We start from the raw sequence: 16,496 nt of genomic DNA, 5'->3' as shown, positions 1-16,496 counted from the left end.
ACATGGAAGTGTAATTATTATCACTGTGGAGAGTGATCCTCCTGCTATTGAATAAAATGTTTTTTCTGTTTCAAGGGCCTGCTCCTGCAAATACTCATGTTTAGAAGAAGGATGCTCCAGTGATTTGGGCCCTAGCCTAGGGCATGGGAGACCCAGGAGTGAGTCCCTGCTCTGCCACAGCCTTCCTATGTGACCCTGGGCAAGTCACCTAGCCTCTCTGTGCCTCAGTTCCCCCATCTGTAAAATGGGGATAATAGTATTTTCCTGCCTCACAGGTGTATTGTAAGGATAGCTACAATATAGACAGTGAAGTGCTCTGAGCTGTCCTAATGCAAAGCACTGTATAAGAATTAGGTATTATTATGCCTGTGAATAACTTTGTGCACATGATTAGTGTTGTTGAATTCAGTGAGATTATTCATATGCATAGGTGCTTTCAGGATTGTGCCCCCGAATTTTTTACCTTTTCATTTAATTAAGTCTCCTCATAGCATGGGATGTGTTTCTTAGAATCACCAGACTAGCCTTCAATATAATAATATATAATTGTACATACCCTGCCATATCCCCTCTCAATCTTCTCTTTTTCAAAATGAATAATCCCGGTCCTTTCAATCTTTGCTCCTGTGGCGTACGTCGTTAGGGTGAAATCTTGGTCTCGTTAAAGTCAATAGGACTCTTGCTACTGACTTCTTTGGGGCCAGGTTAACCTTGCCTCTAATCATTTTAATTAACACATTTATATCTTTTTTAATAGAGTATTTGAGATGAGGACACACCATTGATTTCTATAATGCAGTTAACTATTTCCTTATTTTTTCTATCCATTTAACAAATCAAAGCATTTGATTTGCTTATTTGCCATTGTTGTCCATTGAGGTTATAAGATACCTAGGTCTCTTTCCTGTGATTTACAGTGTACTGTATGTAATGTAGGTATAGAACTGACTACGGCTCTGCAAATAAACCTACTGCAGGTGTGCAGCTGGATGGGATTTTAATTTGGTAACAGGTAAACAGAGGAAGCACAGAGTGTGCAGGCTGGGGTTTTATGGATGAATGAACATTACTCAGGCTGAGGGAAAGACAGTGCAAGCTCTGTAATAAGCACCTTGATATTTACCCATTTTCCAGATGATTATTATTAATGATGATGTTTATGTATTCAGAACTATGCTGTGATCTTCAAAATAGCAAGTAAAAACATGGTCCCTGTGCCAAAAATTGTAGTCTACATTCAACATGAAGCAGCAAGTGAGGGTCACAAACAGATAGAGATGGGAGGGAAGAGGAAGGACAAGGGTGATAATAATATTACAGTTACTCAGTAAGACATAGACACCAAATGATGGTTCTGATTCAAGGGTTTTTATTTAGGGGTATTATTCCTACTCCTTCCTCTCACTTCTTGCAGGCTTCACAGAAGAACTGTGTTTTCAACAGTGACTTCAAGAAGATGAGGGTGTAAGTGTGACAAATAGGTTTTCCAAGCATAGCAGGCTGCTTGGAAGAAAGCATGGAGACGCCTGAGAGAAGAAGAAGATGAAGAGTATGGAGACTGGTGTAGGCAGAGCAGAAGGGGAAGAAGGAAAAGGCAGAAGGAGACCAGTTCAGAGATATTTGCAGAGGCTGCATAAGGTAGGGGTTTGTGTGCAAAGGTAAGAAATTTACCCTTGATATACAGAGGGACAGGAAACCAGTCAAGTGACCCACAGAGGGGGTGATATGGTTGAAGGGATGAGTGAGGAAGGTGATTTTGGCAGCAGCACTTTGGACAGACAGGAGGGATGGAGAAGTTTCATGTTAGAAACCCAAGAGGAGGCATTTGCAATAGCTGAGGTGGGAGAAGACAAGGTTTATGTCAAGAAATCTGGCTGTCCCAGAGACACGAGGTGCCAGCATCACCCACCACTATGTGACTCCCCACTACCAGCTGACTTCTTATGACCTTCTTGGACTGGAGCTCCAAAAGCCCCAGCTCCCTTCTAGTTTCTGCAACAATCACAGTAGTGAACACAGCAACAGCAGCACCTTTACAGACCCTGTTTTTCGTGGTCCAGTGATATCAAAACCTGCATTCTAAAGTGATTTATTTTTTGAGGGAGTAGTAGAGTTGGGGTGACGAGAGAGGGTTGAGGGGGGTATGTGAAAGTAGGAGCACGGGGGAGAAGGCAGGAAAATGGAGAGTAGAGTGGTTTAGGGGACAGGCATAGGGAAGGAGAAGGACAAAGTGGAGGGAGAAGGTAAGGATCGGGAGGTTGAAGGTGGGAAGCATAATGGGGCTGGGCAGATGAATGGGGTTGCATAACACCATTGGCTGCTAGTAGAGATGGGATACTGGGTTGTGTGGTATTCTGCTGAAGCTGATAGATGCAGGTTCTGATGTCACTTTGAGGCCACGCCCATGCTCACTTGTGGCACTGAATGTGCTGACCTAAAGAAGCAGTGGCCCTGACCCCAATCCAGTACCTTTCCACTCTTGTCACTGAAGACGTGGGTAAGGTGATAAATCTTGGTAGATAAGGTTGGCAGCAAAGGAACTGGAGTGACAGTCAGGGTACAACTCCTTATAATATAACATTAGGTCTGAATCTTAGTTCAATTAACATGTGTCCAGTTCCATTGGCTGCTGCTTTCTAGAAAGATTTAAGATGTATGCTGCAGTATATGAAGAAGAAATCTGAAAACTTCTACATATGTTCAATATTATTTATATTACTCTTAGATGTTCAATACACATCCACACATCATCATCTCTTGCAGTTGGTTTTTGAAAATTAATTCTATTTTATTGTTAAACAAATGTATTGTTAGTTTTACCTTGTTGCCTGTGGCTGAGTCTACCAGACAGCTCAGTACCCTGAGAATAATGCTGTTTAGATTAACATCACTCTGATTCTGTGTCAGAGTTACCCGAGTTGGCTCTGGGGCTCTGGCTTGAAACTGCTCAGCAGAAAAACTGTCCCAAAGGCGAGCAGGTTCATGAACTAGCTGGGTAGGTGAATCATTTTGCTGCATGTCTGAGAGAGTTCCATCTCCTTCCTCTTCTATATGGGACTGGAGAATGTGAATAACATATTCCAAAAGTAGCAAATTAAACAAATGCCAGGATCCTAGGTTTAAACAACAACAAAAATCACTTGCAACGTCATCACTTTTAGAGTTTCATATAAACACTCTACCTAACCAGGTACATCTTCCTTTGTAAACCACATGGTGTTATTATATTAATAGGATATGGAGCATAATACTCACCGAATAAGAAATCTTGAACTATGAGTGCCTGCTCACCAACATGCAGGCAGAATATGCACTAAATACAGATTTTAAACATGGACTAAAGGGGATCCCCCTTTTTTTAAACAATATGGGACAGTGTGGTTGTCCATCTTTCTTGTTTTGCAAGGGTTAACAACTTCCCACCATCCATGTTGCCTTGCTCACACTGATTAATAATTCCAGCCCTCCCCAAACAAAAAATCCTATTGACTGCATAGAGTTTGAGGCTCAATCAATGTAACTGTATGAGTGAAGCTGAAAAGCCTAACTTGGAGCCTGTGCCAAAGCCCACTGAAGCCCATGGAAAGACCCTCATTGATTTAATTGGACTGTAAACTCCACTCAGCAAAGACCAAGTCTTCTTCTGTGTCTTGTTCCGCACCAAGCACATTGTTGGAACTAAACAAGCAATTATGAATAATCTTAACAAGGAATGAACACTTTACGTGGGCATAAACTAGGAAGGATCTTCAGTCAAGGGTCTGTGCCTAGGAACTCGTTAATTTTTAAATGAAAAACTGCCTCTGCTCTTATCAGATTATGCTCTAGGAACAAAAAATGTAGGCCTCACTTACAGGACAGAGGACATTATCCTGGGAAGCAATGACTCTGAAAAACTTGGGGGTCATGGTGGATAATCAGCTGAACTTCAGCTCTCAGTGCAATACTGTGGCCAAAAGGGCTAATGTGATCCTTGGATGTATAAACAGGGGAATATCAAGGAGGAGTCGGGATGTTATATTACTTCTGTATTTGGCACTGGTGCAACTGCTGCTGGATTAGTGTGTCCACTTTTGATGTCCCCACTTCAAGAAGGATGTTAAAAAATTGGAGTATTCACAGAAGGGCCACAAGAATGATTAAAGGATTGGAAAACATGCCTTATTGTGAGACTCAAGGAGCTCAATCTATTTAGCTTAACAAACAGAAGGTTAAAAGGTGATTAGATCACAGTCTAGAGGTACCTATGTGGGAAACAGAAATCTGATAATAGAGGGCTCTTTTATCTAGCAGGCAAAGCTATAACAAAATCCAGTGACTGGAAGTTGAAGCTACACAAATTCAGACTAGAAATAAGGCGCAAATTTTTAAGTGAGTGTAATTAACCACTGGAACAATTTACCAAGTGTTGTGGTGGATTCTCCATGACTAGAAATTTCTAAATCAAGATTGGATGTTTTTCTAAAAGATATACTCTAGTTCAATCACAGCTATTCGACTCGAAGCAGAAATTAATTCATGGAAGTGTGTGGTGATGTGTTATGCAGATAGTCAGACTGGGTGATTACAGTACTCCCTTCTGACCTTAAAAAAATAAATCTATGAATAAGGCATTTTTTCTTCTTTGAGATGGTCTTTGCATATTTCCACTTGTAGAAGTATAGTTGTCGGTGCAATCCCCAGGAGGATGGGCTAAGGAGTTTTAATTAAACAAGAATTGCAGAATTGCCCTCCTGAAGCAAATATCAGATCTGAATAGCAAGTCAAGAGAATAGTTAAAGACCTCTCAGTGCGTCTCTTCTTCATCTTGCCCTTATGCTTGAAGGCAGCTGAGACCAGACCTTGAAGTGTCCTGAAAGTAAGGGCCTGCTGCAGGTTTAGGAGTCAATGCCAATGAGAGATTGGCACTGACTTTTCTGACACAGAGGGGACAAGGATCTGGGCCTATGTCCATTGCAGCATGGAGCATGAAAAAAGCTCTTACTTACCAAAACTGTCTGTATGGCACAGTGTCATAGCCTTGCTTATTGCAGTTAAGAGGAAGTTCCATCTCAGTTGGAAGTTAGCTGCTAATTTTCTAAACTCTTCTTTATTCTTGCTTGGCTGTAAATAGACAATGACCTGACTCATGATAAGGTCAAATAAAGAATGAACATGTAGTACTGAAGACTTCACAAGCAATTTGTATACCGAAATAAAAACAATACAAGCAGTCTGAGATCCTCTGAGGGAAGATGCTATAGAAGTTCAAAGTACTATTATTACTTTTTAAAAAATCACAACAGGAACTAATAGGGAATAATTAATTAACAGGGAGTACAGCTTCCCCTGATCCTTCCAAGGAGAAAAAAAAGTAAATAACTCCATTTAAATTTACATGATTATCCCATCTAGCCCAAGCTACCAGCACCACTGCAGCTACTGATAATTCTGATCTACCACTGGAGGAAATATTGAAAGGCTGGTGAGGCAAGGGAAGAAGTATGCACAGTATTAAGATAAAAAGAAAAGGAGGACTTGTAGCACCTTAGCGACTAACAAATTTCTTTAAGCATAAGCTTTCGTGAGCTACAGCTCACTTCATCGGATGCATGCAATAGAAAATACAGTGGGGAGATTTTATATACACAGAGAACATGAAACAATGGGTGTTACCATATACACTGTAAGGAGAGTGATCAGGTAAGGTGAGCTATTACCCCCGGGGGGGGGGGAAGGCGGGGGGGGGAGGGGAGGGGACGGGATGGGACAACAACAACAAAAAACCTTTTGTAGTGATAATCAAGGTGGGCCATTTCCAGCAGTTGACAAGAATGTGTGAGGAACAGTAGTGGGGGAAATAAACATGGGGAAATAGTTTTACTTTGTGTCGTGACACATCCACTTCCAGTCAAGCCTAAGTTAATTGTGTCCAGTTTGCAATTAATTCCAATTCAGCAGTCTCTCTTTGGAGTCTGTTTTTGAAGTTTTTTTGTTGAAGAATTGCCACTTTTAGGTCTGTAATCGAGTGACCAAAGAGACTGAAGTGTTCTCCGACTGGTTTTTGAATGTTATAATTCTTGACGACTGATTTGTGTCTATTTATTCTTTTACGTAGAGACTGTCCAGTTTGGCCAATGTACATGGCAGAGGGGCATTGCTGGCACATGATGGCATATATCACATTGGTAGATGTGCAGGTGAACGAGCCTCTGCTAATGTGGCTGATGTGATCAGGCCTTATGGTGGTGTCCCCTGAATAGATATGTGGGCACAGTTGGCAACGGGCTTTGTTGCAAGGATAAGTTCCAGAGTTAGTGTTTTTGTTGTGTGGTGTGTGAAACCAGTATTAAGTATAGTTACATCTATTTCCATAGGCACAGCTATTTCAGTAGGAAAAACCACTTTTCTACCAGCTTCTCAGATTTTAGCGTCTCCTAAATTATGAAGCATAGTTTTCAGTCTTATCTGCCTTTTCTTACAGGTTTTAGATTATAAAGGAAGGTAATGTGTCATGGATATGAAGTTAGACCAGATACTTGCATTCCCAGCTGTGTGATTATACAGGATGCATGCAAAGATGAAATCTGTGTCTGACAAATGCTTTCTTCTTTACATAAGTTATGTAATCTTGATAATGTAGTCTGAATATTGGTATGCAATACCTCTGCTGCAAACTACTGACAAGCAGGATAACAACTGACTTTACTGTAACACGAAAGACAAACATACGATAAATGGTGTGATTTTGCCAGAAGCTGGGAATGGGCAACGGGATGGATCACTTGATGATTACCTGTTCTGTTCATTCCCTCTGGGGCACCTGGCATTGGCCACTGTCAGAAGACAGGCTACTGGGCTAGATGGACCTTTGGTCTGACCCAGTAGGGCTGTTCTTATGTTCTTATAGGTTTTTTTTCTTTTTTAAATAATGAGTTAATTCTGTACCTGAATGACAAAAGCCTGAAGATTTGAAGACATACAGTTCAGGAAAACCCTGACATCTGTGGAAGTATCCAGCAAGGAAATCAAGTTATTCAAGCCTATAAAATATAGAAGGAATATGCATTGCTTGCAGCATTTGGTTTACACTTCTCTTTAGCAGTAATGTAAAAAAAAAAAAATTAAACTGCTCATAACATATAATTAATACATTTTGGACCAGATTTTGACACCCCCATTAATGCTGGGAGGCACCTAACTCTGAAATTAATTCCATTCTATTCAGGATCATGTCCTTTTCCATCACTGTAATACATGACTACTCACCATGAGTAAAGGTGGCAGATTCTGGCCCTCTAAGAATAGAGGTTATTTCAGTGAAAGGAGAATGGAGGGACTGAGTTTGTAAACACTATCAGATTAATAATTTGAGTTTTCACTTGATTCACAAAGCAGTCTTTTTCACCTGCTGATGTGGAGACAATTGCTTTCAAATGATAAAAGGAGTTTCTGAAAATTTTGCTGAGAAACTAAAAATTTAGCCACCATTGCCCAAACTCAGTTCAGATGTGGCAAAAACAAAATGTTTGAAAATTAACACACTAAGCCAAATGCTATACTGTGATCTACACCAAAGTCAATATTATTCTGTAACAAAAGTATAGTTACTTTGGGTTTACACCAGTACAACTCAGAGTAAAGTTTGTCCCCGTGTCTTCTTTCAAGAAGGTTCAAGGACAATGAATAAATCCACTTCTGTAAAAATAAGGTGCTCACTAATTCTAGTAGCAATAATACTTTGCATTTATAAAGTGTTTTAGATTTTTAAAGCATTATATAAGCATAATCTACTTAGTTCTCACAACTACTCTGTGAATTAGGAAAAAGAATCAGAGAGAGATGAAATGTCCAAATTCACATAGTAAGTCAGGGACAGAACCAGGAACAAAACTCAAGATTTTCTTTTCCAGTCATATGTTCAGTCCAGTAGACCAAGTTGCCCATCTCTCACTAATAAATTTAAATGGCAGCCCATTAATCTAAGAATTAAACTTGTCATTATAGTCCTATCATTATTCATTATAATGGCAAATGTACTGTGTCATTGCTCCATATAAACATTGCATTTTGTTGTTTATAAATGACATAGTAGAAAGACACAGATTGCAAGGTCAATAACCTTTGTCCTGTTCATTGTACAATATTTAAATCTGTCCATTTGAAAATCATGTAGTGTGATTTGGTTAATAACACAGGATCATGCAAAATGTAATTCTCCATCCTTTTTTATTAAAGACAACAATAAAACAGATATACTCATTTGTCAACCTTTCGCTCAAAGTACATTGTTATAATGACATAAAAATGCAGCTGCTGCTACAGAAAGCTTTAAGACAGAACCGTAACTGAAAGCTTATCATTCTTATCCTTTAATGCTTAGAGGATAACGTTATATGCACCAATCTCAATTTTACTGGACCTGTTCCAATAAGTAGTGTTATAGCAAGACTACGCTTCCAATTAGAAAAGATCATGAATAAACAAACACGGGGAAATGCTAAAGCTTAAATAACATGTGAGCCAAGTGCTTCAATGAATGGAAAAGATATAAAAATATTACATTTGAGTTCCATGTCACTTTCCATTTCGTCCACATTTCTAAACTTCTTTTGCAAGGGGTTTCCAGGGATGTCCACAATTCCCTGGTTGATGATGGCATTCAAGTCTGATTTTAAAATAGTGACTCTGCTGCTGTTGTTCAAGACTATTCTCATTGTCTATAGATAAAGGGAAAAAAAGGAAATACCTTTAATTCTATTAAACCCTTCTCTGTCAAAAAGTACCCCTTGTTCAGTGTTAAGTAAGAATGACATTACACAAACAGTCTAGTCCCCAAAGGACTAATTAGGCACATTTCAAGTTGTCCTCACAGAATGTTCAGTGATTGATGATTTACTTCTCAACTATATTCTGTATTCTTGAGCAAGGTGGAGCAGACAATATTGACCAATATAAAATAAACTGGCCTGGTGAATTTTCAGTATGCGAGCCTGTTGCTCTTGTTGGATCATATTAAAGTAGTTCTGTATTAAAATCACAAATGAGTTTGATTCCCCATAGTTTAAATTCCAGGGTATTACTAATTAAGAGGTCTCTTGGTTTTTGGTACTGTTTCTCTCCCTCTCTGTGTGAAACTTGCAAGCTGCTAATTGTGTTAGTACATTCTAAGACAGAGTCTGTTCTCAAAGCAATTCTTTGTAACAACAACTACTCACACAGAGAGAGACTCAAAGCAATACTCTGTAACAACAGAAACAGCACCCAGAGACTCCCCGCCCTTTTGTTGTATTCATCTCTCTTCGTTAACAATTGTGATTAAAATAGAGATAGAGGATGTATGTGGATGGATGCTTGGTGTGGATAATAACTGAATGATCGGGGAGGTGCCAGCCTAAGAATCCAGTGTCCATAGGCTGAAGAAGGCGTCAAGTGGAAATAATCAGAGGACCCCCGGAGGGCAGACTGGCTGGAATCCACTCAACAGTCTCAAGAATGGGAGAACCAAAGAACAAGATAACATCTGGCAGCACAGAGCTGTGAGGAATGTGCCATCTGCTGATTGATTCAGCAACAGCATGATGAAAGCAATTCCCATAGATTAGCATAGGAAGAAATTCCTATAAAAATGGACTCCAGAAAGTGAGAACTTTGGGGTCTGATTCTGCAAAGCAACTTCCAGGAGCATCAGATGAGCATCTGACAAGGCCCTGCTCCCTCCTCATGTCCAGGCCACCTGGCCAGTGGCTTGGCATGAGCAACTCTAAGGCTGGTAACTATGATAACAACCTTGCAGAACCTGTGTGTGTGTGTTTGTATGAATGAATGTGTGAATAAATATGAAATTGAATGGAATGTTATAGCTATAACTAACTGCTTACTATGATTCTTTCTGTATTCAAAATAAATGTGGCATTTTGCCTTTTCCCCTTTAATAAGATCCTGCTGGTTTTTATTTTATTGGTATAACACTCTTATATCAAAGAATACTGTAGTCTTATAAAGACTGAAGAATAAAAAGGTGTATCAGGACTAACTTTTCCTCAATGGCAATGGACATTGATGTGTGTGTCTCAATTAAATTCACAGGCAATGTTTCACATCCTGCTCAGAAAATGTAACAGCCCTATCTCTGAGATCTGAAATGTAAAATTGGTTGAATTATTTGTTAAAATAATATTAGTTGACATTGAATACCTTTTCTTTGTTTGTGAATCATTTGTGAAGTGATTCTGATTTATTCAGTGTATTCCTCATTCACACCTATTCCCCCAATACTTTCAGCAATTAATTTTCAACTTGTAGATTGTTTATGAACTGTTCACTTCACCTATTTACTATTCATAGGTTGTGACTGGTTACCTTTATCACACAGTATTATTTTGGCTTCCCTAATGAAACTTTTAAAATGGGAAAATAATGAAGAGAAAATAATAGATGATGAATAATGCACCTCTGGTATGGACTTCCAGATGAATAATCATTTGTGCTAAAATTCAGAAAACTTTCAGGATTCACAAACATTTTCACAAAAACCCAGCAATCAACTGGATATTTGTGAATAATGAATGACAGCACAAATAGCAGTGGAGTGCAATAGGCTCATTTATTTGCAAATATAATTCTAACCTGTTTTTTTTCATTATTTACCCCATTTGACTGCAATATCAATAACATTCCAGTCCTCATTCATTTTAGTTTAATGCAGTTCATCTTGCAAAACAGTTTTTGGGCAGGATTAAATATTACCCCCTTCTTCTCCCTGTTTCACTGGGAGTTTCCAGGCTCACAGGAAACAACAAACTAGAAACACATGACTTACAAAACACCCCTGCCTTTTTCTGTTATCAGGAAATAAGACGACCCCAGGCTTCTAACAGCAGCTGCTAAAACCAAGAGAATGTGACTCTGAACATTAGTGACAAAATATGGGTGTGGCATCCTCAGTATGACACCCAGTTCCATATTTCCATTTCTTTAGACCTCATTGGTGCAGTGCAGCAATTTATTGTGTTGGGCTATGAGTGAGGGCTTGCTGACTAAAAACCAACCCTCACAACACCTAGATAATGCTTACAGAACATGAGAAGCAATCAGAGGAAATGGCAGAAGTTATATCCACACTCCTCTTTGAAGGGGTATGCCCAGGGCCGTCCCTAGCTATTCTATGGCCCTACGCCAGGGGGGCTGGTCCCAGGCCTCTGCAAGGGCGGGAGGGAGGTGCAGGCCCCAGGCCGCCACGGGAGGGGGCGGGGCTGGCCTGGGGGACAGGGGGAACCACCCCCCAGCACTCACCAGCAGCACGGCCAAGTCACTGCACTTTCCGCCGACGATGAGTGCAGCCCTGGCCCAGCTGCAGAGCTCAGGAGAGTGGGGGCAGGGTCAGGAAGAGGCGGGGCTGGGGCGGGGCGGGGCGGGGCGGAGGAAGGGTGGGGGCCTAGGGAAGAGCCAGAGCAGGGGCTGGAGCAGCACACAGCTGCGTGGGGCACCAGGAAATTTGATGCCCCAAATTTCCTGGTGCCCTACGCAGCTGCGTACTTTGCGTATGGGTAAGGATGGCCCTGGGGATGCCCATTTTATTACATCCCCAATTATTTCTGGGTGTCCCACCATCAGCAGATGTCAAGTGTGCTTCTTATCATCGGCACATGGCAGAGAGGTTACATCATTCTCTTTCAGATGCTGATCTTGCCAAGGTTGCCCATGCTTTGTCACCAGGTGGTTAGATTATTGCAAAGCACTCTGTGGGGAGCTATGTGTTTATACCATTCAGAAATTGCAGTTGACGCAGAATGCAGCAACACAGTCATTCAATGGTGTTTCTCATTTGGAGCATAGTGACCTGCACTGGCTGCCAATTTATTTCTGCGTAAAGTTCAAGGTGTACTTTGAGTGTAGGAGGGTTTGCTTTTGACCTACAAAAGCTCCATGTGGTTTGGGTTCTATCTACCTGAGTGACCAGCTAATTCCCTGTGAGATACCTATGTGTTTCTTATGATTATTTGAGGTGTTCAGGCTATCAGTCCTGTAGCATAACCAGGAAGGGGCTGAAGGCCCAATGAGGGATCTAGTAGAACGATCCAATGAAGGATCCTTGACAGGCATTTGCTTCCTGCCTTGGTTCACCAGAAGCCATCAAATCTGGACATGAAATAGTCTCTAATGGAAGCTGTAATAGAGGCTATCTTGATGAGGGAAGGTTTTCTGAAAGTTTGTTTTAAAGACTTATTTCATATTTCACTTGTTCAAATATGTGTTTTTAAAAACACATTCCCATTTACACTAACGCCTCTGTATACTGCTCTGGTAGTTTAAAGGGGCCTTACACATGTGAGTGGTAGAAAGGGCTCTTAGTGTAAATAAGAATCAGGCCATAATATATTACAGTTGCACAGATTCTAGATGATGCTAGATGGAACCTAAAGCTGCCAGAGATTGCCACTGGAGAATTCCCCTGGCATAGGGTGAATTTCATCTGGAATAAAGCTCACTGGTGTAAGTTAAAGCTGACCCCCAGTAACTTTAATTTGTGCTGAGAGGGGGCAGGTGAGTATCAGAGAACTGAAAGCAGTTCCCTGACAGCAGAACTAAAACACAGTGACAAAACAAGCCTAGTAAATCTACATAAACACATTTTGAATTAATGGGTGTCGTAGGCACCTTGAGTCTTGCAGGTTGTTCTCTAAGGTGCATAAGAAATAGAGATGACGGCTGTGAGAGCCTGACCTTATGAAGTATTCAGCACTCTTAAGGCATGCTGCAGTCAATGGGAGTTGAGGATGCTTGTCCCCTCACAGGACAGGCCCGGTGTGTGTGTGGAAGGGGGCAATTTGGTTTTTAAAAAATGTATGATCTATTTTTAGCTTTTTAAATTGTGTCTTTTTTATTTCGCTAATGCTGTGGTTTTCAATAAACTAAATGAAAGGCCTCCCCTCTGCCTCACCTTGCTCAGGGGTGAAGAGGAGGGTAGTAATTACCACTAGTATTTTGGCTCACCTTTGTTGGTCTGCATATTGGAGGGGTGGAGCCAACACACCCTTTTCCTCCTCCTCCCTGCCCAATCCTTGCATATCTGCTCAGGGTAGAGTAAGCAAATGTGCAGTACTCTTTATCCCTGCACATCTAGTCCCAAGGTAAAAAGTAGCTCATGCAAAGGAGGGGAGAGGAGTGCAGCCCACCTCGCAATCTAGCCATAAATAAATAAAATTTTGTTATAAAATATACAACATACTAGTTATGGGGTTAGAAAGCCAGCTCCTTGCTGAAGTTTTTCTGGTCATTTTATTTAGGAAGAATAGCACTGCGGGGCCAACAAGGAGTTGGAGACCCACACTGTCATTGATCTTATATTTCCTGTTTTAGACCATGATCATCCCTCCCATGACAAAACCCATAGAAGGTGACCCCAAGGAGGAAAGCTGTGTGAAAGCAAGCTTGCAGAGATCCTTGCTGATTGTCCTATTGGGGATGGAGTGGTGAGGATGGCCTACCCCAGCGGAAAAGGGCACAGGCTTGTCTCCACACCTGACTGATTCCCCAGGGATCTGTGCAAAGGCCTTTTGTCTCTGAAACAGCTTGAACTCTCCTCCTCAGCTCCCTGCTAGTGTGGCTTCATTACAGCTGTGGTACCGGCATGGATCCTGACTTTATTTGAGAGGCTTCTGCAGGATCCAGAGTGGTAAACAGTGCAAAAGAGTGCTCTCCGTGTGTGGACCTAGGAGGCATGATTTGACCCCCAATCATGGCTTGTAGCAATACACAAACATAAAGAAATGTTTTGTTGTTATATTACAAAAAGAGTGTGTAAAATAGTTAACCAAAACCTAGGTCAGGCTTATTACATGTGAGGTGTTCAAGCCTTGTGCTTTATGGGTTCTGGTTTTAAAAAGTACATAAAACATACCTTTGCCATATTAGAAAGATACGTCTTTCTTCTTAGTCTTTTTACAAACACAGTAACTTCTGTTAAGGAGGAAGAGGCAGGTGTTTCTTATCATTGGCATTTTAAATTCTAAAGCACATTAATGAAGACAGATATTATAATTTAGAAAATGGGCCCCTGAAGGAGCAATGTGAAAGGCTGAGGGCTTAATCCTGCAAGGTATTTAGTGCCTTGACTTCAAAGACAGTTGAAGTACTCAGTATCTTGTAGGATTCAGCCCTATCATTCTAAAGCTTGCAGTTAGCAGACAATAGCTGCACTGATTAAAACTTATTCCTAAAATTAATAGACTCATGACAAAGAGGAGAAAACCCCCAAGATTTCCCACCCACTATACTTTTTCTTTTTTACTTGCAGCCGTATGCTGTTATATTACAATTTAAGATCAATTAAAGCAACAACAATTATAAACATTTTCAATTTTGATTTAAAAACCGAAACCTTCACCTTCCTGATTCCACAGTCCATTATCCTTAGATAATGACTAAGAGCTGGTATTTTATTTGTTTCCAGTAGCACTCACAATGTGCTAGACACTGAAACACTTGGAAAGCATTGTCCCTGCCCTGGGATCTTAAGGATAAAATATTGTTTATGTGTTATCCTTAGGTGCAGGGAGATCCAGTGTAACTATAAAATAAGTTACAGAAGTTTCCAGATGGACAATCTTTTCTCTGATTAGTATCCATGACCTTCTGGGGTTTATGCAGGCCAGAAGGCTATGTTTATTTCTGAATAAGGCCCAATATAATATATTACCCACAAAAGACTATGTTAAAAGAACATTATTCAGGTTGCAAAGTCAAACACTCAAACGTTATGTAAGGCCAGCATTAAGATTGCCTTTGAAACCTTAATTTGACCCCCTTGTGCCTATGCATTACGATACAGTCTTTAATTAGATGATCACACACTAGTTTTTCCACTGGACCCCTGCCACATTCACTGTGCAGGATGGATGGTGCTCAGTTAATGAGCAGATAGTCAATATTCTGTGGTTGTACAGCATCTAGCATCATGAGGTCCTGGTCCATGACTGGGGCCTAAGTGCTATGATAACACAGATAGTCATTATAATCCTCATTTTACAGATGGGAACTGATGCACTTAGAGACATTATGGTAAAAAATATCCACTAATTTTGGGTGCCCAATTTGAGACACATAGGTCCTGATTTTTCTGAGTTCTTAGTGTTATATAGGACTTTATATATTCAAGCTCCCATTGACTTTAGTTACAGCTGTCAGTGCTTAGCACAAATCAGGCCCCAGGGTCTCAAGGTGGGCACTCGGAAAGGGAGAAACAGTCAGTTAGTGACCACTGACAGACAGGGCAATTGCCTGCAATATCTTTGGGAGACCATATTGTATTAAGTGTATGAATGATTTATGTATCATTGTGGGCCAGGGACTGAATGCACCCCATGGGGGGAGAGTTACCACAGTTTGTCCAGAAAGTGAAAATAGTAGGGGAGAATTAAGGCAAATCTCTCAAATTATAACACCTCCAAAGAGGTACCTCTCCTGGGGAGGCTCACATATTTTGCTTCAAACTAGGTTCTCCAGAGACCAATAGACAAAGAAAGGACTTTGGGATAAACAGCCTGAGCGCCATGGTTCTGTTCCTGATCTAAAGATGAAATGAACTTGTAACCAAAGGGAAAGCCAGCTGTGGGGTTTGAAAGACTGACACCTACCAAACCCCTGTGTTGGAGTTGGGGGTGATGTCTGATAAACTTTTTAGCATGCGTGTAGTTTCTTTTATTGTTTTTATATTCTTTCTTGCTTGCTTTTACCTTAAGAATACATGTGCTTGCTTAGAAGGAGCTGTGTGGTAACTTGTAACTGCTGTCAATACACTGGTCATAGCCCTCAGAGAGAAAGCACAGCACAGGCACTGTCTTGTTGGATCATATTAAAGAAGTTCTGTATTAAAATCACAAATGAGTTTGATTCCCCCATAGTTTAAATTCCAGGGTATTACTAATTAAGAGGTCTCTTGGTTTTTGGTACTGTTTCTCTCCCTCTCTGTGTGAAACTTGCAAGCTGCTAATTGTGTTAGTACATTCTAAGACAGAGTCTGTTCTCAAAGCAATTCACAGAGACTCAAAGCAATACTCTAACAACAGAAACAGCACCCAGAGACTCCCCGCCCTTTTGTTGTATTAACAATTGTGATTAAAATAGAGATAGAGGATGAATGTGGATGGATGCTTGGTGTGGATAATAACTGAATGATCAGGGAGGTGCCAGCCTAAGAATCCAGTGTCCATCGGCTGAAGAAGGCGTCAAGTGGAAATAACCAGAGGACCCCCGGAGGGCAGACTGGAATCCACCCAACAGCCTCAAGAATGGGAGAACCAAAGAACAAGATAACTTCTTGGAGCCGTCAGGAATGTGCTATCTGCTGATTGATTCAGCAACAGCATGATGAAGCAATTCCCATAGACTGGCATAGGAAGAAATTCCTATAAAAATAGACTCTAAAAAGTGAGAACTTTGGGGTCTGATTCTGCAAAGCAACTTCCAGGAGCATCAGATGAGCATCTGACAAGGCCCTGCTCCCTCCTCATGTC

General features: G+C 40.8%; 1 protein-coding gene and 1 long non-coding RNA gene across 2 annotated transcripts in view; one reads left to right on the top strand and one right to left on the bottom strand.

The window, feature by feature from the left end:
- The window catches only part of RFX8 (regulatory factor X8), a 48,617-nt gene that overhangs the window by 188 nt on the left and 31,933 nt on the right, over positions 1-16,496 (bottom strand). The window contains exons 10-14 of the mRNA XM_074945264.1: positions 13,883-13,941; positions 8,543-8,699; positions 6,928-7,022; positions 4,989-5,103; positions 2,821-3,113 (exon numbers count right to left, since the gene is read on the bottom strand). Of these exons, the coding sequence (XP_074801365.1) occupies positions 2,821-3,113; positions 4,989-5,103; positions 6,928-7,022; positions 8,543-8,699; positions 13,883-13,941 (719 nt within the window). The remainder of the gene's footprint in view (positions 1-2,820; positions 3,114-4,988; positions 5,104-6,927; positions 7,023-8,542; positions 8,700-13,882; positions 13,942-16,496) is intronic.
- The window catches only part of LOC141982844 (uncharacterized), a 65,433-nt gene that overhangs the window by 29,833 nt on the left and 19,104 nt on the right, over positions 1-16,496 (top strand). Inside the window, exon 2 of the long non-coding RNA XR_012638231.1 lies at positions 1,415-1,638. This is a non-coding gene — a long non-coding RNA (uncharacterized LOC141982844). The remainder of the gene's footprint in view (positions 1-1,414; positions 1,639-16,496) is intronic.

This window comes from Natator depressus, chromosome 1 (assembly GCF_965152275.1).
Source record: "Natator depressus isolate rNatDep1 chromosome 1, rNatDep2.hap1, whole genome shotgun sequence".
NCBI classification, from domain to species: Eukaryota; Metazoa; Chordata; order Testudines; family Cheloniidae; genus Natator; species Natator depressus.
This window is presented reverse-complemented; position numbering and strand designations above follow the sequence as displayed.